The 26097-nt window shown below is 46.2% G+C and overlaps 2 protein-coding genes across 2 annotated transcripts; one reads left to right on the forward strand and one right to left on the reverse strand.

The window, feature by feature from the left end:
• Positions 1 to 10952: 10952 nt before the first annotated feature.
• On the forward strand, positions 10953 to 12254 carry LOC124475865 (gastrin/cholecystokinin type B receptor). The gene has a single exon (XM_047032708.1). It carries the CDS (start codon positions 10953 to 10955, stop codon positions 12252 to 12254), a length of 1302 nt encoding a protein of 433 aa, XP_046888664.1.
• A 5545-nt stretch (positions 12255 to 17799) lies between these two features.
• On the reverse strand, positions 17800 to 26033 carry LOC124475942 (COP9 signalosome complex subunit 1). The gene is made up of 14 exons (XM_047032842.1): positions 25927 to 26033; positions 25151 to 25243; positions 24694 to 24875; positions 24392 to 24559; positions 24169 to 24304; positions 23527 to 23604; positions 23353 to 23413; positions 22707 to 22792; positions 21668 to 21762; positions 21305 to 21410; positions 21107 to 21187; positions 20155 to 20292; positions 19797 to 19931; positions 17800 to 18529 (listed from the first exon to the last, which is right to left on the reverse strand). The coding sequence occupies exons 1-14, from the start codon at positions 25957 to 25959 to the stop codon at positions 18455 to 18457; spliced, it is 1467 nt and encodes a 488-aa protein (XP_046888798.1). The 5' UTR covers positions 25960 to 26033; the 3' UTR covers positions 17800 to 18454.
• Positions 26034 to 26097: the final 64 nt, after the last annotated feature.

Consider the following 26097-nt stretch of genomic DNA (forward strand, 5'->3'; position numbering starts at 1 on the left):
TTGCAGTGTCACTGTTGTTTGAGCAATAATTGTAATAAAAAAAAATAAAAGAAGCACTAATCAAACAACCATTTTGAAAGGTTTGGCCAACTTTGTTAATACACTCCCATGCATGCCTGTACATGCGCGTGCACACACATCTCCAGCAGTGTTTACAATCATAAAGTCATTTGATTTAGTAGCTTGATGGTGAGCTTCTCACACACTATGATCATGACTTTCATGTCTGCTTGGACCACCAACTACTCTCCACATCTATCTCCTCTCCCTGCGGTGTCAGAGATAAGGACTGCTCAGACTGACTGATGCAGTTACCCTTTACAAACATCGGGGGGCGGTCAAGCGCCTGCGGTGAGACCCTGCACCTCTCCTAGTTAGTGGGAAGGCAGCCACAGGTTTCCTTATAGATAAGCCTCAGAGGCAGCTGATGGCCCAGATCAATAGCTTTGATGATAAAGACAGCATGGCTGACTGTGGAAGAGGCAATGAAACGCACATGCTCCTGTCTGCTTAGCCAGGCACAACCAACAGTCCAGAATCCTGACTCTGACAGGCAGGATTCAGACGTAGGAAAAGGAGTGTTTAGAGAAATCAAATAAACCACATTTCGTGTCTTATTCCTGAAGCAACTGTACATGGTGGGTGGTGGAATCAAACATGTTTTTATGATGTCCATTAGTTTATCAACCACTTGAGTTCCAGAAAGGACACAATAGCGAGACTGTTACATTACATAGGTTGCATTGCTATTGATTTCTCTGAAGCCAGATGAATAGTAAGGATTGTGTGCTACGATGTTATCGGTCTGAAAGTGGGCGATTATAACAGACAGCAGCATCAGGCCTCCCCTGCAGGCCACTCTCTCATCCACCCTTCCTTGAAAACCCATCTCCACTCTCCCCTCACCTCTCAATCTCTTGGTTTTCTCTCTTTTTTCGATTCCTCTTTCTTTCTCCCTTCTCAAATCCCTCTCAATTTCAATCTTCTTTCCCCTCCTCATCTTTCTGACTTATTTTCTTCCCTCTCGCTCTATCTCTCTCCTCCCTCCCCCCCTCCTTCCCTTCCTCTCTCTATCTATCTCTTTCTCTCTGTTTGTCGTATCTCAGCCGTACCCCATGAATCTCACTCTCCCCATTAGTGAGTTTGGGCTTCGGTCATCCAGTCAGTCAGACAGAGATGAGTAGCTGGGTTGAAACAGCACAGACTACTTACTGCGGACCTCATTCAATGTTCTCATGACCTCCCTCAATCCCTCAATTCCCTCTCTCTGTCCTTTCCCCTGTTCTCTTGTTCACTCCTCCCTCTTCTCTCTCTCTCTCTTTTTCTCCTGCAGGTCACATAACGAACATGGAGAAGGCTGTTGTGATGAAGTCCAGTAGAGGAGTTCAATGTGTTTTCATCAAAGAAGAACTGGTCTCTGTGGCTTGTGACACCCTTAGTGTTCTATGGAGAAAGATTATTGTCATCCCATATGAAATGTTTATAAATGTCAGAGGATTTGGGGAATCTAAAAGCTTAGTAGTTAAAAAAAAAAAAAAGCATTTGAAAGCTAAAAATGGGACATAATAGTTCTATTTCAGGGCATTAAACATGATGCAAGTCAGTGCCCAGAGTTTATCTCCAGGACTGATAGGACTGGTCAGAGAGCCAAGATGAAGAGATGACAGAGAGGAGAGATGGCGTGCACATCCTTCTGTATCATCCCTCCATCTAGCCCATTATGATCCCTCCATTTGAGGAGCATGGATGGGATTTTGAATCTTCTGTTCTCTCTGCAGGCTATACATTTGAAACCTTAAATTATTCTGTCTCTCTGGTGTCTTGATAGCTTCATCTATCTTTTCTGTGTGTGTGTATGTGTGTGTGTGCGTTCACATGTGCATGTTGACGTGTGTGTGTGCGCACATCTGTGCACGCGTGCGCATGAATGTAACGTGTTGATCGCTCAACTGTGGTGTCAATTTCATCCCTCGTTGTGCCATGAAAGTATGAGTGAGTGAATGTGAGTGAGAGTCTGAGAGTATGTGAGTGTGTGTGAATATGTATGAAAGTGTGTGAGTAAGTGTATGTGAGGTTGTGTGAGGGTGTGTTGGGGAAGAGGGGGGATCTCCTCAAAGACAGGTCTGGGGTGTCATGGTACTGTGGTCTCCTCTGGTCAGAGCTCAGTACTCAGGTGGATGGAGACGATCTGATGGATAAACAGGTTACAATGAGAGAAAACAGCCTCACCAGCCAAAGACATGGATGGATGGACCAGAAGAGAGAGAACTGAGGAAACGGAATGAAAGAGGTCGATGGAGAACGAGAGGAAGAGCAGAGAAGGAGAGAGAAAGAGGAGGTGAAATATGTGGAGCATATAAGAGACAAAGAAAATGATTCTGAGAGGGAGGAAAGTACAGGTTGAGAAAAACATTTTTGAATTGTCAGTTGAAGGTTTTTCACCCACTTTCCTGTGATAAAACAGAATGCCAGTGAATAGAATGCCAGTGAACAGAATGCCAGTGAATAGAATGGCAGTTATGTGACATGATATGAATGGAATGGCCAAAGAAGCATACTAGGACTTCTAGCGTGGTTTTTTTAATTCCATTTTCGGGTGTTTTGAGCCTCGGTAAAGGTTGGGTTGAATGCGTCACTCTCTTTATTTCCTTCATTCCTTTTTACATTCATTCTCTCTCAATAAGTGCTTTGCCTCAGGCATCATAAATACAAGCCATAATGAAGCAATTGGAATAATTACTGCCCTCCTCTCTCATTTACACTCTTCTCTTACTCTCACTCTCTTTTTCTCCATCACAGTTATGGAGAACTTGTTTATTCAGAGATTGTTTCTCCAGCAGACAATAAGCTTTGTTTTCACATTACGAAAATAGTTATGAATTATGCTTGTCACCTTTTACGATGGGGAATGGTGATGTATGGTGCTGAAGTGTGTGTGTGTGTGTGTGTGTGTGTGTGTGTGTGTGTGTACGCAGGTTCTTCATTATAGAAGTGTGTTTCTGTTACAGAAGTCTCTATAGAAGTTTAAGCACACCCTGGCCTGTCACTGTCGCCATGGAGACAGTGTCTAACAGCAGGTCAGGGTCTGTTGCCATTACCTATCAGACAGGCAGCTGTTTCCAGGACAACCATGCAACTTCTAATCTACTGGTCTATGTACCTTCTCACTGTCACAACATCACGTACTTGCATGTTGGCATGTGAATGCAGTTCAGATGCAGACAGGCATTTCCTAAAGATGGGAAATTCAGTAGGTGAAGTGCCAATGCTCAAATCTGACTTCTTTAAGATGGTAGTTAGAGCAGCTCACTGTCGGGTAGGGAGAATGGCTCTGATAGGGGGAGAGAAATCAACAAATCAATCCAAGTGCAGTGATTGGTGCAGAGGGTCTTGTGTCCAGTCTGGCAACCTTTCAATCATCATTATCCACACAGGAGAAGCGGCAGAGTCTGATTAGCTGGGGTGAACAACAATCAACAACAACTTTTTCCCCTGTCTCTCTACCTCTCCTTGTCTGACCTCCACTCTTCTCTCTTGGTTACTCATCTTCCCTCTCTCTTCCATTCTCCTTCTCTCCTTGACTCTCTCCTCCTGTCCTCTCATTCTGTACTCTCCTCTCCTCCCAGAGGAACTGGTTGTCAGGTCAGAGAGGTAGATTGCCTTTGGAAGTGTGTGTTTGGAGCCAGTGGAAAATGACTTAGAGCCCCCCTCCCTGGGAATGGTTATAACTCAGAGCCCTGTCAGAACTGAGGGGTTCTGGGTTTGAGAGGGAGAGAGAGAGAGAGAGAGAGAGAGAGAGAGAGAGAGAGAGAGAGAGAGAGAGAGAGAGAGAGAGAGGAGGAACATAGAGGGCCAGAGATAGAGACATAGAGTGGGAGATCAGGGATGTGTGTGGTACTTGGGCAGAGCACAAGTCTCTCTGGTCTCTGGCCATAGGCCAATGGGGTGAGAGACTGGCGTCGGCAGTGGAGTGGCACTGCTGCTTAGGGGTTTGAGAGGGTATCACTAAATACTTGCGCTGTGTGTGTGTGTGTGTGTGTGCGTGTGCGTGTGTGTGTGTGTGTGTGTGTGTGTCAGCTTGTCACTATACTGCTGTGTCCATCTTTCATAAGAGAGCAGTTAAGATTTATGAGGTAGGAAATGTAGAAAGCAGCAGAGTTTCTGGAAGCAGCCGGACCCTTCATAGTAATCCCCTGTCAGACAGTTAATAACACACTCCACACTGGCTCCGCACACACTCCCCCCTCCAAATCCCCAAAGATGGATCCATTAGAGATCAGATTCTGCGGGATTTTGTGGGAGTGTATACTGGGCACTGTTTCAAACTCAAGTCAATGCCATCTCATGCCAGCTTCAAGGAAACGCTGGTGTGTCAGATAACCTCATGAAGAAGTTAACTGTCTCCAATCTGAATTTGGTGGAATATATTATGCCTGATAGGTGTATTGCTTTTCTGGAAACATTTTGGAACATGGTGTTCTTCAGCCTTGATCTGATCATAACTTCCTTTCTGAAGGACCACTCCAGATGCTCCTCTGAATGTCATTTATTTTGCTGCAATCCCTAGTTCTATCTCTCGCTCTCTATGGCTCTCGTTTCCACAAACACAAGCATACTCACACTCTGCCAATTCAGTAGATATTGGCGAGTCTATTTTTTATGAAAATGTGTCATTTTGCTCTCCCTCCCCTGCTTCTCTCCTCTCTCCTAAATAGGGGGTGAGATTGAGGAGGAGGGCTGAGCACTTGAGGCGTGCTGAGACCCAGGTGCATCGTGTGGGTCCTTGTTGATTGCTTTTGTGATCAGTAGGGAGATTAAGGCCACCGTGTCTGATGAATTTTCGTCTCAGCGGTGTCCAGAGCTATCATGTCTGACCTGGCAACCGATCTTCCGTCTGCCATCACGCACGATGTGAGATGGTTGTTCTTTCTGTCTCCAAGAGGTGTCATCGGTCTGTTGGTGTGGGAGCAGAGATGTGACTCATCTCAAGTCTTGTTAACCACTGTCAAATTGATCAGGTGGATGTGGACGTCAGAATATAGACAGTATTTGTGTAGGTGTGATTAAGTGACTGGTGTACAGACGATCCCAACTCTAATCGCCAGCCTTGTGTCACTGTTTAAGAGATGACAAATAGTCACCCGGAGAAAGCACACTACAGCATCCACACACAGCCGTCTGGGGGAATGTGTGAAAACTCTTCCTTTCTCTCTTTCCATTTTCTCCCTTTCTCTCTTTCACGCAATGTTCCTGTCAACTCTGTTGATGTTTCTTTCTCCGTCCCTCTCTCCGTCTCTTTCATACGGACCCTCTCTCTCTCCTTATCGCTTTTCCTTTGTCAGTGGGTTAGGCTTTATCGCCTGCCTGCTTATCTACCTTGGATGTAAACAGGTGATGTTCTTCAATATGGAAAGAGGAAAAGGAAGAGGAGGGGCAAGAGAAGGGGTAGAAATGGAGAGGGGAGGACCATCCTCAGGGAAATGGGAACACACATTAGCCCATCTGCTGTGTTAAGTTGGAGTGGTTTTCCCCGAACGGTGGAAGAGTGCGTGCACGTGTTGTTTTGACGGTGCATTGGTGTCACAGAGCTTGGTGTGTAAGTGTGTGTTCACGTGGACATGAGAGGTTGCTCTCCATCAGCAGAGGAACCTAACCCCAACCTAACCCTAACCCTAACCCAACCTAACCTAACCCTAACCCTAACCCAACCTAACCCTAACCCTAACCCTAACCCTAACCCTAACCCTAACCCAAACCCTAACCCTAACCCAACCTAACCTAACCCTAACCCTAACCCTAACCCTAACCTAACCCTAACACTCCCTGATATTTTTCTTGCGTGGGGCTTTTATCCACTCATCTACTTCGTTAGGAGTCGGTCTTGTAATCAGATGAACATGCAGCAGGGCCAATGCAGCCCCGAGGAGCACCTTCAGGTCTGAGTCTCACTAATGAGACTAATGAGTCACAACACTTAACTCGGGGGGGGGGGGGGATCCTACTGAAAAGTAGGACAGGCAGGCAGGAACGACGGGGAATAATAACAGCTTCCACATACGGGGCCAACACACCTTCTTCTGTTATTAAGGGACTGAATGCAACACCTGTTTCCTGACAGGTACAAGATTATATTTATCTTGTCAAATCCGAAAGCAAACTGAGACACACATACACTCACTCACTCACTCACACACACACACACACACACACGCATACACACACACCATAGACTATACATTATACAAAGGAGCTAGATATTGTTTTGGCTTCAAAATCCCTGAGTCCTGTGTGCCAGTTAGTGACTAGACAGTCAGAACACATCTGATCAATCTCCTTCCCCCACCCCATGATGATAGCTCCAGTCTTAGCACAACATGTTCTGCTTCCCTGCAATGAACCAATCACCACACACATCCATCTCCATCGGCGCCCTATTAGAGGAGCCCAGACCAATCAAGGGGTAGAGATGTCAAAAATGTTTTAAAATTGATGGCGGTCTAAAGATGTAAAGATCTCAGTGTGTGGGAACGACCATGGACCATATGGAGACAGTCTTCATGGAGGGGAGGGGTGGATGAATGGAGGAGTGAGGTGGTGTCAGTGCAGAGGAAGGAGCAGGATGAGGAAGTGAGGGAAAAGGATGAAAGAGTGAGACATTCATTGAACATAGTGGGGGACTGTTTATGATGCTGCCACACAGTAATTATTTTGCCACTCTCTTCTTTCCCCAATCCCTCCCTCCCTCCCTCTCAGTCTCTCACCTCATTTTCCCATCTCTCTCTCTTCCCTCTCACAGCCGCCTACTGTTTTTGTTTCGCTCTCCAGCTTTTTTTCCCCCCGCACCCACGCCCTGTAATTTTTCTATCTGAACAACTGTGATATTTCATTTTCTCCTGTGTTTGCAAGTGCTGCTTTCATTTTTGGAAAACGTTTTGTTATAATTTTAAAATTGCAGTTATTAAACCTATTGAACGGTCAAAAACTGTAAAAAAAAAAAAAACGTTCTCACTCTCTCTCTGTAGCACTTTACTTCCAGTAAATCCCGGAATAGCACTTCAGAATACCCTGGTGTCTGTTTACAAATAGCATTGCCATACTCTTCTATCTCTCCTCTTGGTCTTCCTGTTCATCTTCTTCCTCCTCCTTATTTTCCTTCCCCTCCTTTCTTTCCCCCCTTCTCATCCTACCATGCTGCCGTGCAAGTAAGCAAAGGCCCCAGACAGCCTTCTCCAGGACAGATTCATTTACAATTCACCAGCAGACTTCTTGTGGTTTTCTTATTTCTGTCACAGTCAGGGGTTGGAGCTTCTGTGGACAAGGTAAGGTTAGGCCAGGCTCCTATTGAGTGAAAGTTACTTATTTCTTCCTCACAAAGTGTCGAAGGAGCTTTTCACAAAGACACAGGCTCTTAGTACACAACCCTGTCAGAGACTGGGTGGCAGAGGTTTCTGAAGACTGGAATCTCAGTAAACTGTTCTACCAACACAGAAGTAGTTTGAAGCTCTCTAGTGTGCAAAGATCTCCTCAAAAGGGCACAAAGACAAAATTGCATTGATCAAATACAGAATTTACGGATATTTAATTTGTCTCTTTGTCATGATCCTCTGAATGGAAAACAAACGTGTGCACCGAGCTTGCACTTGACATGGCTGTGATGGACGGACTTGTTTCATTCACACAGCATCCAGCTGTTTTCACTGGCAAAATAAATAAAAAAGAAGGTTTGAAAAAATACATAGTTAGATACGATTTTGGATGAAAGGTTTGTGTGTGTTTGTGTGTGGGTGGATCAGTGTGTAAATCCTGTCATCTACTCGTTCCTGATGTGGGTGGGCTTGGGTGACAAGAGGATCAGGTCATGTGATGTGTAGTTACTCACACCTCGTCAGGCAGAGCGGATGATGTCACAGCGCCAGCCTGTACACCTCCACTGAGAGGTCGGACAAGGCCAAGACTTCCTGGGGTGTCTAGCCCCCCCCCCCCCCTCTCCTGATCTCTCTTTACCTCTCTCGCTCTCTGTTGCTCTCCCTCTCACTGTCTTCCTCCCTCCCTCCCTCCCTCTTTTTCTCCCTCTCTCTCTCTCTCTCTCTCTCTCCCTCCCTCTCTCTCTCTCTCTCTCTCTCTCCCTCCCTCTCTCTCTCTCTCTCTCTCTCTCTCTTTCCCTCTCTCTCTCTCTTTCTCTCTCGGGATCAGCAACTGCTCGGTGACAAAGTGTAGGGATGAGTAATACTGTATCATCAAACAATCCTGATGTATTAGCCAACCTGTGCCTTCTGAAGGTACGCGCCGCCCTGGTGATGAGATGACTTCGAAAGGCCAGCGTGTTTGTCATCCTAGTTGACATGTGTCCATTACCACCCCTCTCCAGACACACGGCACTCCGTTCTGCATCCTCACCAGAGAGACAGGAATCTGGGTGATGCCACTGTGGCACTTTGTGGCACCGTTGGTATGGAAACAGTCCAAGAAGACAAATGTGTTCAGCTCTATGACAACGGTGTTCATTTAGCTTTAGATAAATGTTGGCACACTGACAGAATTTGCCGAACTGAAAATCTCTGTTTGCCGGGGCCATAATTTCATGGAGGGTGTTGACCAGGAGTCTGCAGCAGATGAATGCCACCTGGGCAGGTCACTGGATGTGTCAACCAAGTCAGTGGCGACCAGGAAATGGCTAGTGGTGTTGAATCTAATCAAATCTGAAATGAAATGTGGGATTGATTTAATTAAGATGTCGTCAGGAAGCCTTGAGGTGCAGATTAACCTGTTGATGAAAATGAACTCTGGGAAATGAGTGTCTTCCTATGTGTATGTAGACTATGCCACACACACTACTCATTGTGTGTGTGTGTGTATGGGGGGCGGGCTGTTGGCATTCTTACTGTAACAACATCACAATTCAACAGAGACTGAGCTATGGAGTTAGAAGGTGGAGAGGAGGTTTGAGTTGTGTTGTACAGCAGCAGTACCCTGCAGGACCCTGCAGATGGCTCCTGCTCCAGAGTCCTCCTTGGCTCTGATGTGCTGCTGCACCAGATGGTGCTGCCTTGGGACCTCTCCCCAGCGTCCATCTGCATTCCACCAAACAGACCTCCCCGCCCCTCCATCCTGGCCTCCCCAGCCCTTCCTAACCCTCCCTTCCTCAGCTCACCCTGTACAGACCTCCTTTAACTCCCGCCCCCCATTCTGGCGTCCCCAGCCCCAGCCCCAGCCCCAGCCTCAGCTCCCAGCCCTTCCACACCCCCCTTTCCCTCAGCTCACCCTCTGTAACCCCCCCAGCCCCGTCCTCGCTGGCCTGCCAGCTCCACTCTCCATCCTCTCTGTGCTACATTGGGTATTAGCTTGATAGGGTAGAAAGGCTTTAATTGGGGGTGAGATCACAGAGTTGGAGGGGGTAATTATCCTACCGGCTATCTGAGATCACGTGTGTTTGGTGAAAGAGTTTCACGTGTGTTTGGTGGAGAGGAGGCGTGGCGTTGGAGGTTGTGTACATGTTATTGCGTGTGTGCACTAAAAAGTAAAGTGACTCCAACCTGGTCTACATGGACCCAACATGAGTCACCATTGCAAAATATGATCACAGCTGTAGTTTTCCCAGAAAAGAAGAACCATCGACTGTAAATAGTGATCATCCTAGAGCAGTCTCCACTGGTCTCTCCCTCTCTCCTTCACCAAAGTCACGGTTCAAATGACCAGGGGCCACCTAGTTATGCAATCTGCACTCTTCTGCCTCAGGTTGTAGTTGTGTGTGTGTGCGTGTGTGTGTGTGTATGGGGGGAGGGGGGATGTTAAGAGGATGTATATGTGTGGAGGAAGATATGTGGAGGAAGAAAAGGTATAGGCAGGTGAAACAGAAAGGAGGGGGGTGAGGGGGTGCTGAGAGCAGTAATATCTATGGGGAGTGACCCCTACATCTCCTATTCTGGTTCACTCCCTCGCACACTCTCTCGCTTATACACACACACACACATACACTGATACGGTCTGGGTGGTTTATAAATAGGGTAATTGTGGTGTAATTAAATAATTTAAAGAAACAGAAAACCTTTCTAGACTAAGGTGCTCCTTACAGATATATATCCCATCTTTTTAAAGGCTAATGGTTTATAATTGTCAAGGAGAATGTGAATTAAGGGACTGAATCATATCAGCAGAAATGAACTGATTTCTCAGTTTCTCTCTAAAATCATAGACACATCTCTCAGTCATTTCAGTGACATTAGTGCCTACACCTGTATCCATATTATTGTTTAAAGTGGTGGAATATGTTGTGTAGCCCTACACAACTATACTGCTAAACACGTAGATAGGCATCAAAGCAACTAAGAGATGAATTGGTATAATGACAACCTTGTACAGCAATGTATATTTTATCACAAAACAATTATTTTTGTCTCACAAAAGCAACTTTTGTTTGTGAGCACCTTTTGATGCCTGAGGACATTGCCAGGTAATTTCAGAGATTATCTAATAGGTTCATTGGTGTGTGTGTATGTGTGTGGGTGGGTGGAAGGGGGGTACTGATCATGTTGCCCTTTCACTCTCTTCCATACCAAAACGGTGTGACCTCCCACCAGGCCTCACAAGCGCGCTTTGCTGGGCTTAAACAGAACAAAAAAGTTAGTGCACGAGCGTGGGCAGAAAGAGAGCCCATCCTTTTAGCTAAAGAGAAGATGTGATTGGTCCAGCACGCCCCTTCTCTTGGGCAGTGTGGAATACCATTATGAGTGCGACAGACATAGATATTGAGGTCTCAGTTTGACAGATATATGCTTTCTCATATAAAATTCTGGTAAATTATTAGACAAATTCGATGTACTATTTGTTATCCTCGCAGTGTCTGCCGGTGGGGCACGCCGTCCCCACAGTCCACTCCTTGGGGTTGAGTTCTCACCTGTCTGCGTCAGAGACGGACACTTCTCACATTGCCACGATGTGAGAAGCTGCGGGAAATGAATTTAACTAACTTCTACACTAAATTCGGACAATTACTGTCAGCGAATGTGTCACTTGGTGGACCTCAACATGAAGCGGACAACTGGACTTTCGCAAATACCAATCCCTTTGCGGTGGACGTTTTATTTTCGGGACATGAGCCAGGCACCATCGTTCTGGTGGTTATGTACACGCTTTCTTTTATTACCGGACTCGGTGGGAACATCATGGCTCTCCTGGTGCTCACGCGCAAGAGGAACCGTTTGGCGGGGGCATCGGCTACGCGCCGGCTCCTGGTAAACCTGGCAGTATGTGACATGATGGTCGTGTGCGTGTGTATGCCCGTAAACCTGGGACACCAGGTTTATAACGCCTGGGTGTTTGGAGACTTCATGTGCCGCGCGGTGCCGTTCGTTCAGGCGGTGTCGGTGTCCGCCAGCGTTCTGAGCCTGGCCGTGATCAGCCTGAACCGGTACTACAGTGTACATAACCCACTCCACGCAAGGTCCTTCTTTACAGGGCGGCGGATACTCTGCATGATCTTGGTGGTGTGGGCTGTGTCGTCAGTTCTCTGCCTCCCGCTAGTGTTCATGAACACCACTCGGACCCTGTCTCTCCTAGACGGGGCGCACACCGTCACCGTGTGCGTGGAGAGCTGGGGCAAAGTTAAGCTGCGACAGGGCTACAACTTCCTCCTCTTCTGTTCGCTCTACGGATTCCCCGTGCTGTTCAACTTGGTCATCTGCCTGCTTACGGCATGGAAGCTATGGGGAACGGACGACAAACTCCAAGAACCAAGCAAATATGGTATTGCGCAATCAGTCTCTCGTCTAAAAGTTCGTCAAAGGATCGCCAAGATGGTGTTGTCTTTGGTACTGCTTTTCACATTGTCCTGGTTACCCCTATACGTGGTGGACATCTGGATAGACTTCAACATGCCGGAGACAATAGGTGGAGAAGAGGGAAATCATTTCGAACACGAGTGGATCATGCAGAGCAGACCCTTTGCACAGTGGCTTGGTCTGACCAACTCTGCTCTCAACCCACTGTGTTATTGCTTCGTGGGAAACCTGTACCGGTCAGCCAAGAGGTTCCGGGAGAGCTACAGACAGAAACTGTCGTCAGTGTTCAGTCTGTCGTTACAGCAGTCTACCATGGGCGACTCCGTGCGTAATTTCTCCCTCTCCCACAGCCGCCCTCCATCAAACAAGCGCGCCACCGAGAAGCGCGCGTCCAAAGATTGCGACAATCTTGGTGACAGGTTGACTAAGAGTCAAAGTTTGTCTACTGTCACAGTTTGTGAGACAGTTTTCGATTGACGTGTTGAAAGTATCATGTCGTGACACAATGAATGTCGAAAACAAACCTACTCACTTGCCCAGATCCGTCTGAGAACATCTTTCAGTACCCTGTTTGGTGTCCTATTTTTTATTTGCGCTTCAGAAAAAAAAGATTTTGGTGGCAGATTGTGCTGGTAAACTAATTTAGATTTAGCATGGGGTCGCTAACCTTTGGGGTTTGGTGGTCTTAAAAGCTTAGACGTTCTGGGCTAGCTACTTGTTGTTCATATCTCTTGAAATGTACAAAAGTGAGTACTGTGCATTTTATTAAATGTTGTGGACATGTTCTATTTTACATCACATGATTTATCAATCAATTAAGTAGCCTAGGTCCAGGATTCTGTGGCGCAACTACAAGCCTACTAAAATAGAATAATTAAAATCCAATCAAATTGTATTCGATATACAGAACACCCAAGGCCCAATTTAAACACTCATACAATTTAAACGTGAAAATTGTAAATGTGTCGTAAAACCCTGTGAGATTTCAGAATGGGTTAATTTATTTAAAGGGGCAATTGACTGGGTTTTTTGGGTATTTCACACTGTTCCTTAAGGTCTCCGAATAGGGTATGTAACATTGGTTGGGTTGAAAATGGCCCGTGTGCTGTTCTATGCCCTCTGACAGATCCTCTGAAATGTTCCCGGGAAAAAACACTGGCTTTTCTCCTTTTATGGTATGCTCATTAATATTTAGATCAGCTGCAAGCTGATTGGTTGGTTATCAACGAGTGAAGCTGGGAGCAAAAACACAACACGGCCAACAGCAACACCGAAGTTGGAGACTTGAAATAAAAATGCGCAAAGAAATCTATTGTGTCTACACAACACTGTTTTCAACAGATTGACTATATATCATTTGAAATGATAACATTACTTGTTTCCACTTCTGTTGTTGAAGCAAACTGGATTGATTCAGGTGGGTAGAACGTTAGGCTACAGCTTAGCAACCAAACCATATCCTGATTCTACTCGGCTTCAGTTAGTTAGCTAGGCTAGCTCTAGATATCTTGCTGTAAAATAACATGACAAAGATCTGGACAAACATGCATCGTGAATTGTAGATTTTCATTACACAGGTTATTTATTTGAATGAAACACAGTCAGGAACATGAATCAACGTTAGCCCCATTGCCAATAAACTAGGCTAAATTATCACACATTCTACCTATGCTCTTGCATTAACTAGCAAGCTAAACTTGTTTACATGCCTACAGTCTAAGTGTTACTAGTAACAGTTAATAGCAATGCTAACTATCCTGTATCTAGAACCTGCCTTTCTCCAGTTCTTTCAAATAGATTATCTAGACAGGCGTTAGCAATAAGCCAGACTGCAGTTCGTTTTCTGGCTATTTTTCGGAAGCTTCCCTTCTAATGCCGACTACAGCTAGTCTAGCTAGAGTCATTTGATGTGTGTAGAAACGTATTTAGCATTCTACCTGGTATGCTATATACAGGAAACGTTAGCATTGCTAATAACTGTTAGCACAACATCATACTGTCCTTAGCTTGCGGTTGCAATGAGCATACGGTTGGAACAGCACCTCTTTCCAGGTTCAGCTTCCTAGCATATCCTGCTTGAAATTGTCCAAGGTTGTCAAAACTGTCTTGGGTGAAATGTTCAGAGCAAATGAATGATTGAGTGTCGAACTTCGCCGGGATCTTCTCATAGACAACAGCAGCCATGCCTGTTGAATGTTTGGCTCCTTGGGAAGACTGTGAGTGTTAGCCTTCCCTGTACAGCCTGGAACACAGCATTTACGACCGTGGTCCATTTTCAATATCCTTGCTATAATTCAAAACGTTCTTCTTTGTAATTCCTTATAAGTAGCCTACACAGAGCAGCGCGCAGCTAAACTAGTATCGGAGATAGACGCTACCTCGGGCTGGTCTGGATGTAAATTCTGGGGCGTGACAAAGATACAGACCAGAGCCAATAAGAGGGCGATCACCGGTCCTACGTAGGACCGGTGGCTTTGTTGAAAAGCTAGCGTTTTACAGCCAAATTTTTGCTTTTTGAGATTTGAATAGGAAAGAGGTGTCAATGGACTTTGATATTCACGGTATGTTCAGTTTACCCTCCGAACTGTCGTTTTTCAACAATGACAAGGTAAAATCGGTTTTGCAGTCAATTGCCCCTTTAAATATCGAAAATATCAGTAGCCGTGTAATTGACTAAATGTACTAACCCTGTACTTTTCAGCCTGATTTTCCACATTTGTGGCAGTTAGTGTAGATGTATTTTGCGGGAAACCATCACCGTGCAGGATGTGTCTTGGCATACCGCTTCTTTGGTAGCCTACGATCCGAGGTGATTAACTCTGTCGGTGAGAACGGGGCCCACTGGCAGCTGCAGCTGGGACAGAAAACTTGATATCCTGATTAAGTATTACTGCTGATGCGGCCTGGTCCATGATCAGTGTTTGCTTGCTGCGGTGCACCGATCCAACGCTGGCGTACAATCGGCGGCTGGCACAAAAATCTAAATCCTGCCATCTGCACTGAAAGGGGATTGATCAACACTGGGAAGGGAGGACATAATATGAGATGGAGAGGAGCATACGTTAATAGGCACTACAAACATCAATCAAAACTTCATTTACCTCTGCTAGTGTATATATCTCACGCTCTGTAGTGGTACCATCAGAGAGGGGGCAAACCCATTGACATGCATGATATACCTACAGCCTTCCCCAGAGCCTCGAGACAACATAATTATAGACAAGGCGCTAGACTGACCAAACCAATTGCTGGCAAAAGGCGCTGCCCTTGATGTAGCTACTCATTAAATACTGCAAAGGTCACAGTCCCAGAGGAAAGGCCCTGAGCTGGTTCTTAATGTTTAAAATGACTGGGAGTGTCATTGTCTGGGCAGAGAGAAATTGAGATAGAGCGAGAGCAAGATAGAAAAGAGAGACGAGAGAGTCAGAGGGAAAAGAGAGTCAGAGAGAAAAGAGAGTCAGAGAGAAAAGAGATGAGAGTCAGAGAGGGATAAAAGATAGCTGACTACTTACAGAAGAGAGAGAGGTTTAGGAGAGATGATGGGAGGAAGAAGGAAGAGGGTGCACATTGAAAAGGCGTGTTCATCTGTCTGTCTTGTTGCTATGGCTCTGTTATCTCTCTTCCCTCTCCTCTCCCACTCTCATAGCTTTGCTGGTATAATTATTGTTAATTGGCAGTAATAGAGTGTGACAGGGAGATTGCACAAAGAGGGGGAACTACAGCGGGGGACAGAGACCGATCAAGTGTCGATGTTTCTTTAGATCAGACGCCCGTAGTGACTTGACCACAGCACAAAAGACTCCCTGGTTCAGTAGGTGTAATACTGGATGTTATCCATCATCTGGTCAGGCCAACCATCTAAACCAGTGAGCCACAAAACAAGGAAATGCTCATAAGATGTAGGCTACCCCACAATAGTCCACAAGGAAAGTATTTCAATCGGTAGATTATTTATTTGGATTTAATATTGGTCAGTGTCTATGTGTGTGTGTGAAGCCTGACAAGCAGGACCTGCCTCATTACCTTGGTGTCTACATTCCTCTCACACTCTACCCACTCAGACCTGACCAGTCGGCAGAGGAGGCCAAAGATGTCTGGCATCAGAAAAGCTATTTATGCAGACTCACAAAGACCACACTCTCATATTCACAAACCCGCAGTGCATGTGAACTTTGATCACAATGACACATTAAAAATTAAAAGTCACAAAGTCTGGCTATAGTCTGGCTCTAGAGGGCTCCATGCAGTCTTTGATAGATAGTGAGTGGACTAAACAGCCAAACCTTCTGTCGAGCAACACGCATGCAACAGTGGTCTGAAAACCTACATTCAACCGGTAAAATGTCTGCACAACCCAGAATATTCACGATTATTTTCCAGGCTTCATCCAAGAAATGCATACCACCCAGATATGCGTACACTGAAATGAAGCGCCCGGTTTGGGTCAACGTTGTGCCAAATTAAGGGATTATGGGATTTCACCTGTCTTCCAATGTCTCTGTTTTCCTCTTCAGATCCTCTACGTTTTTGTCTCCATTAATCATCAGTTACCTGCTAATCTGATCATAACATCAATCAAGGAACACGAGGCGTTTCCTAGGGACAAGAGATAGACAGGGCTGAATCCGTACAGGCCTGGATTAGAGCAATTCACAACAGGTAGGCGAAGTTAGGCTTTTATAGGTACTGACCTTTATTTAAACATAACACACGTTAGAACTGTAAGATGTAATAACTCAATCGTAATAAATACTAAATAAATAAAATGTGGAAAAAACACGCGGCTACACACCGTATGAAGGCCAGTGTAGGCTATTGTCTACTAGGCCTATAGGCAATGGCCGGGTTTCCCAGATTCGTTAAGAAGCTCTTAACGCTAAGATCTTCTAAAAACGTTCTAAGAGCGTTCGAGAGCGCCCTTAGAACGTTCTTAAGACGCTCTTGGCGTCAAGAGCTTCTTAACGAATCTGGGAAACCCGGCCAATATAAGTTACCAATTTAATCAGACGAAGGATCGATGATCCATCATCCAGACATATAGCTCACACTTTTTAAACTAGAAAGAAAACTAGCGGACTGGAGAGAGCTGAACTGCATGAGATTACATAACCTGTTTAAACAACTTAATCCTGTCACGATGCTGCATCGCATACAGCTAGGCCTGTCCATCCCAGGCTCTCGCACACGTAGCCTACGCACCGAGTAGCCTTGTGTAATCAAGATAAACCCAGTTTGGGTTTGACACAGCTGCTGCTGGATAAAATAATAACCCAAGACTGTTATCCGCAAAATAAATAATCCCAAACCTATAGAGACGTAGGGCCTACCGCAAACAACGCTTTTGTATGCTGTATTGAAACTGAACATTAATCAACTCTACACCCGCAACCTCATCATAAATTTGGAACCCAGGGCCGATTACGTTACACAATTTTGTAGACGACTTCACTCGCACTAACGTCAATCTCCAATGAGCACCCCTATTTCAACTAACATAAGGGTCATTTTATATCCAACTCTATGAAATAGCCTAGTATTTGAAAGGGTGTTGAACGTATGACTAGATTTTCACCCAGGATGGCAGCTCAGAAACGGAACATCGCTGCTCAGTGGGACCATTTTACATTCATTTCAATTTCACCTCAGAATCTACTTTCACACCTCATACTCTCCCACTGATGCAGATGAGTGGTTCACTGGGTGCGATTAAAGAAAACACCTTTCCCCCGGAGATAACATTCTGTTTTCCCCACGACCAAAGAAATTCAGATCCAGTCTTCACTTGCTGTCGTCACTGATCAGTACACTTTAATAAGTCAGGAAGAATAACAGAAAACAGGCAATAATCATTAATAATTTGTTGATTCAGCGAACGTGAAAAAGACGTATCCTTCTTAATGTCATCCTGTGCTTTGACCAATACCACAAGTTTGATTCTGTTTGACAGTTTTTGTATACAGCATCAGTGATGCAGAAACTGCCCAGAGGATTAACAAAGGAACATGGTCCTGAACAAGTCTGATTTTCATACACATTTATTTTAAAATCAGATCTTGTGGACATCGGTTCTGAGGCTCAGCAGACTTCTCGATGGGTGCATTCAAAGTCTGTCATCAAGAGAAGGAGAGGGCGAGCGAGAGAGTGAGACACGTAAGAGAAAGAAAAGTGCATCTTATACAAAGAGGAGGACAGTACTGTGAAGCGCCTGAGCACTGCTCTTTATATATACACACACACACACACACACTCGCACACACACACAACACTCCCCGATTACAGCAACACAACCCGAGCGCTGCTCTTTACACATGCACAACCACACGCATGAACACCCACACACACACAAAACAAACAAGCAACACACTCCCCAATTACAGCAACACAATCAGATCTTTAAACGAAGAGTCTTTAGTCTACACACAGACTGCCACCATGTCTTCCCTATAGGTCCTAATGGTGTGAATGCCTCTGCTTTCTTCTCCTCTCTTCATGACATTTTCAGCGGGGAAGGGGTGGTGGGGGGGTAGTTTATGCGGCGGAAGGTGATCCTCCTTGATGGTTGGACTGGTTAGAGGTGTGTGTACGTGTGTGTGTGTGTGTGTGTGTGGGGGGGGGGTATTCTGTCCCCTTGGGACTGTCGAGCAGACGTGTCACTTCCTGGCTGAGGCATGATGGGTTCACATATTGGTGCTCATTCGCGATTGGCTGTTGGCTGAGTTGAGCTCCCCTTGGCTGCCCTCTCTGGGGGGTGACTGGAGAGGTGCGGCAGAACAGTGAGAGAGAGAGAGTTAGTTTAACGATGCTTCCACTGAAAAGCATCCCTCCATATATTCAAATAACTCATTTCAAACAAGCAACTTGGGTACTGTGTGGAATATCAGTTCAAATTAGGGGTGCTCCGATCAGGATTTTTGGGTCCGATCACCGATCGCTAGAAGCAGTATTGTTCGATACCGAATACCGGCCGTATCTATTGAACTATTAACAACAATGTATGTTAAGTATAACAATGAAGAGATGATAAAATATCATGAATTAACAACAACTGTTTATTTAGTGGCAGGAAACATGTTTACCATATGCCACTCTCTTTCTTAGAGACGCAACATAAACCAGCCTATGCTGGGTAATTGATAACCGCTTAGAAATAAACAAATGTTACTTTCCGAATAATAAATTACAAAAACAGAATAAACAGAGTCTTTATACATTTTAACTTTAGACTATAAAATATGCAACATAAAAGGCCATAGTCAAAATATAGTTTCTAATTTTTTCTTCTTTAGATAGGAGATAAAGGACCATGGGCAATACATTGCAAAAAAACAAAACAAAACAAAATGGTCTCTTTTGATCAGCCTTTATAGTGAGTACCGAACTGAGTATTTAAAAAGATTAACGGACGATAATGATCGGTGACTGACCAATCGGAGCACCCTAAGTTCAAACTCACAATTCTGGCATAATTAGAGTGGTACAAACGTCATGCTACGTGTGAAACAGATCAGCACAAGGACAGAAGAAGCTGAATGAGCATTTGTGGAAGGAGGATCTGCCCGTCTCCAGGCTCATTATGGGATGTTAGACCACTAGAGGACTGGCGTTAGGAAACTACTTAGGCATCCAACTGTGACTCATTTCACAAGGTCACAACTGGGAAGATCTAAGGAGTGAGAGAACGAGCTGGAACAGAGAGAGGGAAGGAGGAGTAGAGTCCTAAGAAGACTGACAACCCTCTGATGATCAAGAACGACAGGATGACAGACACAGAGAGAGAGAGGGGAGAAGAAGAGGCAGGTTGCGAGGTGAGGAAGAGAGGAAACGTGAGTGCCCAGCAGGCTCCAGTAGGATGCACAGGGGCAGGCGGGGGGAGACCACAAAAGAAGGATCCGCTATGAGATATCGCACCCTCTAGACGGTAGCTGGAAAGATAAGCAAGAAGAAAAACTAATCCCAGTCTTATCTCCTCAGTGCGGCCCCCGTCCCCTGCACCCGTCCCCGGGCGACCCCTCAGGCTACCTTGACGTGTATCTGGTTTCTGAGCACGGCGGCACGCAGGATCATGGCTTTGGCTCGTCTCTGGAACTCCTTGCCCATGTGGATGGACTTCTCAAACGTGGTGCTCCTCTGGTCCACATCACGCGCATACAGGATCTGACAGGGAGACGAGGGAAGGCTGTGAGGCATAATACCCAACACAGCTGCCCCTGCCTGGGACAGAGACTGGGTAAAACACTTCTGAGAAGAAGCAGAGAGGGCCAAGAGAAGGTCGACTTGCTTTAGGAGCTGCAGCACAGATGTTTTTTGTCGTTGTTTTTGTTTAGCACCTTAACGTAGGACCTGCTGCTGAGACAGACTGTGTGTGTGTGTGTCCTACCTTGCTGTGGGAGTCGATGCGTGCGTTGATGAGCCCCTCCAGTATGAGCTGGGTGAGCTCATCTTCCAGGGCTGCAACGCTGGTGTTGAACGCCTGGGCCATCTTGGTCATGTCTGCTGACACGTATGGGCTGAAATACTAACACACACACACACACACCGGGTTACACCACACATCCCATCAAGCTTGGATTTATGACAGAAAGACTCTGGATGGACTTCTGCTGGATGTCACATAAAACATCGTATACATCAAATGCCAGTTTAACCAACACCTTTACAACGTCACAGCTTTTGCTGCAGTTAACATGCAATTTAAGCCAGGGTCAACCGGAGGGACACTGTCCATCAAAGTGGCAGAAATATTCCTAACAAGGTCGGTTCAGAAGAACCGACCTGTAGTTAACCACACATCTCCACTCCAATATTCCCTATTGATCTACTGTGTATTGATGACTGGAAATTGATTTGTTTACATGAATGAATGAATGAAAGGGCTGGTTGCTGTTGACAAGCTCTAACAGCTTATTGATGAAGTCGTAGTAGTAGAGCAGCTCTAATTACAGGCTGCAGGGTCCATCCAAGGCAACACCAGGGGACTTGTGTTTGTAAAATAAGCAATCTGTGCTGCTCTGACTCTCTCTCCACTTGGAGAGGAGGGCCTGGGGAATCGATAGGGAACTGGGCCCTGGCGTCTGTTTAAATGCTCCCGGGAGATTGATGTAAAAAACAAGCCCATTTCCACCGGCCTGGCAATCCTAATGTCGTTACTGAGTGGGTCGATCAGCCAGGCGGTGTTCCGCACGGTTTGACAGCCGTCTTAATGGAGCTTAAGGGACATGCGTGTGATTAGCACATGTTCCCCTGTGTGACACCAGCCCACGCACAACCCTCCCCAGTCTCTGTTTGACAACTGGATGTAGCCTGTGAGAGAGTGACTGAGAATGACTCACCTGTATGAGGGCTCTGTTTCTAATCTGTGTGTAGAGGGTCCGTACATGAGGGGCCAAGTACATATCCAACAGCAGGTTGTCCTGGAGACGGACACACACACGCACACGCCATGTCAAGAGTCATGTCTGTGGTGAACGCCAAAATCAATTGACTGAAAACAGAGTGCATTCTAATCAGTGATTGTTAGAGTATCTTACTTTGATTTCGTCCAGCATTTTGAGACAGGAAGCGTACTTAGACTCATAGAACTTGAAGATGATGTCCCTAACCTGGGGTTCCAACTCTAGGAAGAGTTTGAAGGAGCTGAGAGGAGAGCGTCCGGAGAGGAGAGAGTTTAAATTGCATTTCATAACAATAATATAATTACTGGAAGTATACAGAAGCCCACCCATGCATCCAATCACGTACAGACAACTCAATCAATTCTCTCGCATGCACACTTTCAAATTTCTCTCTCACTAAACTGGCACACAGTTACACACAAACACACACACAGTCTATTCCTATCGCTATAATACAAATAGGCAGAGTTACACACACACACACACACACGCACACACCTGCTGGAGATGACATTCTTCTGGAGCTCCTGCCTGTCGAAGGTGGCTAGAGCACACATCCCTCCATACACAGCTACGTTACTGGGGGACAAGAGCTGGAGACGCACACATCATCACCACCAGCCTGGAACCTGACTAGTATGACTAGACACCCAACTAGTCTGACCCTAACTGGGCTACTCCTAACTAGTCTGACCCTAACAGGGCCACTCCTAACTAGTCTGACCCTAACAGGGCCACTCCTAACTAGTCTGACCCTAACAGGGCCACTCCTAACTAGTCTGACCCTAACTGGGCTACTCCGAACTAGTCTGACCCTAACTGGGCTACTTCTAACTAGTCTGACCCTAACTGGGCTACTCCGAACTAGTCTGACCCTAACTGGGCTACTTCGAACTAGTCTGACCCTAACTGGGCTACTCCGAACTAGTCTGACCCTAACTGGGCTACTTCGAACTAGTCTGACCCTAACTGGGCTACTCCGAACTAGTCTGACCCTAACTGGGCTACTCCTAACTAGTCTGACCCAAGTAGATCATGTCTCACTAGTGAAACAAGATGAAATCCAACTACTCTAAGAGTATATTGTGATACCTGGTATTAGAGACTATTGTGACTTACTAGTTGACCTGCCCTACCCTGGGTGTGTTGTGCCTTACTAGTTGACCTGCCCTACCCTGGGTGTGTTGTGCCTTACTAGTTGACCTGCCCTACCCTGGGTGTGTTGTGCCTTACTAGTTGACCTGCCCTACCCTGGGTGTGTTGTGCCTTACTAGTTGACCTGCCCTACCCTGGGTGTGTTGTGCCTTACTAGTTGACCTGCCCTACCCTGGGTGTGTTGTGACTTACTAGTTGACCTGCCCTACCCTGGGTGTGTTGTGCCTTACTAGTTGACCTGCCCTACCCTGGGTGTGTTGTGCCTTACTAGTTGACCTGCCCTACCCTGGGTGTGTTGTGCCTTACTAGTTGACCTGCCCTACCCTGGGTGTGTTGTGACTTACTAGTTGACCTGCCCTACCCTGGGTGTGTTGTTTCTCACCTCCGGGAAGTCACAGTGGTCGAAGGAGGCCAGCAGGAAACACTTGGCTGCTTGTTTATACTTCCTGGAGGCCAGCTCAGCTAGACCTGAAGGGGGAGGGGGGGTTCAGGAAGCAGTGAGGCGAATGGGGAGGGAAGGAGGTATGTGAGGGGAGGAGGATAAAAGGTAGGGGAGGGATGAGGGACCAGAGAAGGATACATTTTGTAGAGAGAGAGAGAGAGAGAGAGATATATGTTGGGGAGGGAGAGGGTGAGCCGAGAGAGAGGGGAAAGAGATGTTGGGGAGGGAGAGGGTGAGTGGTGAGAGGTGTTCAGGGAAGGAGAGATAAATCCAGGGGTTTGGAGAGGGAGGGTTGCAGGAAAGAGACGGGTGCGCGGTGGGGGAGAGAGGTTAACTATATTCAAGTGATTCAACACATTAACATTTCAGTAGCGATTGCACACAATCAAAACAGAACAAAAATGGAGCTCTATTCAAAGCGCTAATTATAATAAATGCATGCATCTGTTCACAGCCTCCAACAAACCTGATCAGCCTGAACAATCAGGCAGACCAAAGGACCGGATACTTCACAGACCTTTTGACAAACAAAAACAGATGTATACGCTTTGTTCCGCTGGTGTTTAGAAGACGAGAAGGGTGTTACCTGCTGCACATTTTAATTTGGTGAGGACGGCTTGACTCTGACAATCCCTCTCCCCTCGTTGCTGCAACACAAGAATCGGTCATTCATACCACAGAACCCAGGGGGGGGGGGGGGGGGGGGGGGCGGCTCAGATAGATGATGGAACGTTCTCCTACAGTGCACTCTCACACATACCTCTGCTATCTCTGGAGTGGACTCTGCTTTACTGACGTAACTGAGAACATGGGACCAGTTCTGGAGGTAGACACTGACCTGCAGGGAGACACACACACAGGCTCAGTAGGAGAACGGCAGGGAGGCAGAATGGGGCTTTGAGACTGGTAGAGGTGCAGGGATAGCAGCGTTAGTAAATACTGCCCTCTAGTGTTAATGGTTGGGAATAATCTGACGCGAGAGCCAAGAGGAGATGAGGGAACAAAACCGGGAGCGCCGGGAGCAAATACACTAGAGCAATACATTAACGTCAGGTTCTAATAATAGAGGAGTATATGTAGATCAGGTCCACTACCTACTCACGTTGCCTTAATGCTCAAGCTGTTTTGTAATACTGCCAGCTCAAACGGCTGATTTATGTTTCAATGTGTTTTCTGTGCATTCAGACTATAGTCCTTAACTGGCAGGAATGTGCCAATGCAATGACAGTATCACATTGGGAATGATAAATAAACTAACAGGACCAATAACCATCCTTTGACAGTTCAACCTGAAGTCACTTGGTCGTAAATCAGACCATAATCAGACTCAGTCTTACATCAGACTTTGATCTTTTAATGATGCTTAAGAGAAGAGCTAGACCAACTGCCTAGACGATCCTACCTTGATGACATTAAGACACATGTTGATGACATGCTTGGCGCTGGTACAGTAGTCTCGGGCGCGGGAGTAGCACTTGAGGGCGTTGCTGAGGTCACCACAGTCTAGGTAGTGGTCTCCCAGGTCATCATGACCCCGTCTGGGGAATGGAGGGCAAAGGTCAGGAAGTGTGCTTCAACTCCACCGGCCCAGTAAATAACAAGCTAACCCCGGCTCCCTCCCCTACCTGATGCTCTCTTTGATGGAGTTGCCTTTGTAGTTCTTGAGGTCCGTGTCAAGCTTCTCCAGTTTGAGCAGGGCCTTTTTCCTCGTAGACTCTGCCCATGCGGTGTCCAGGGGAGGGGGGTCTGCCCCCCCCGCCTCTGCCACAGCATCCGGGGGCCCCTGGACCTCTCTGGGTGGAAACACACACAAACACCTTTTCCATCAGAGACACATCTTTACAGGCACGTTCAAGCACCGACTTTGAAATCTGTCTTCGGCTCCGGCGGGTGAGGTCTCCTAGGCGTGTCTGACAAGCGTCCGTACCGTGTGGCCTCGGAGAGCTTGCGGTGGATCTCCTCGTACACGTCCACGTTGAAGGTCCTCTGGACAAAGGACAGCGCCATCTTCAGGGCCTCGGCCCTCAGTTGGGGACAGTGCTCCGCGATGAACTGCAGCCTCTCGATCCTCATCAGGCCGCTGTAGCTGGACGCATACTGCTCCAGGTCCTACACACAGCACATTCACTCTGCATGTTCATTTCCCACACGGATAGCTTCCATTCTGATTTGTTAACTTGTGTCAGCACTTGTAAAGCGTTCTGGGATTCTTTTTTATTAATTTTTTACAAAACTGACATCTTATTTTGGGATTACACAAATCAAAACTTTAATGGTGTATTGGCACAAGGTGTGCATGGTAGGCTTTAAAACAGACAGCAGTGTGACCAGCACACCCTGAATCTTATTGAGTTTTCCTGAGTTACTGGTATCAGAGTTCATACCAATGTTGGATTCTCCACCACGTAGTTGGCGTCTGGGGCGTTCTGCTGGTCTTCCTGCGGGTCTGCATCTATCTGCATGGGCTCAACGGCCCCCTGGGAGAGACCACACCCGCTCATCTGGTTAGTGACCGCAGCTAGCAAAGTTAGCTAATAGACAATGATAGCTAGTTTAGCTGTAAGGGCTGGCGAATATTTGTCACTGGCAGAGACAGTGTTTACATGCCTACCTAAGTAGACATAGATTACGTGCTGCCAGGTGAAAGGCTAAGTGAACATTACAACATCGGAACTTTTAATTTAAGTCGCTAAAAATGACAGACAGACAAGCTAGCTGGCTAACAATATAATACCATGCATGACTGTCAAAGTCAGTCACAGCCAGGCACGCAAGGCAGTAGCCAACTAGCTAACGTTAGCAACCTGAATTTCACAAGAAAATTTTCAAGTAAAACAACAGTCTGAATGTCTTTGTCAGCAATAATTGTGGCAACATACATCACACTAGTTCAAACTAGCAAGTACATATACTTATGATGTTACATTTATAGTCTAGTTATCTGATAGGCCAAGCTAACTTGTGAAAGTTAGCCTAGCAAGCTACTTAGCTTTAACAGCCCTGCAAGCCAAGCGGCGACGGCCCTAGCGCTTTCTGCCAGGGAGATCTTAAACTGATCTATGAACCCACTACCAGTAAAGTGCGAACACATCCAGTTACTATATTTTCCTCTGCTACACATTTTCAGCACGAATATGCTTAATAAATTACTAATTATTACCTGAAAGTTGAAGACTTGCACGGGCAAAGGCATCTTTCCCGTTTCTGACGCGCGCTGCAGCAACAAACAGCGACGTTCGATTACTTCCGGTTCACCGACTGACAAACAGCAATTCCTGACTTCCCTTGCTCCAGATGTGATCGTGGTTTCTTTGATTTAGTTCTTAAAAAA

Source organism: Hypomesus transpacificus, chromosome 13 (assembly GCF_021917145.1).
Source record: "Hypomesus transpacificus isolate Combined female chromosome 13, fHypTra1, whole genome shotgun sequence".
Lineage (NCBI taxonomy): Eukaryota > Metazoa > Chordata > Actinopteri > Osmeriformes > Osmeridae > Hypomesus > Hypomesus transpacificus.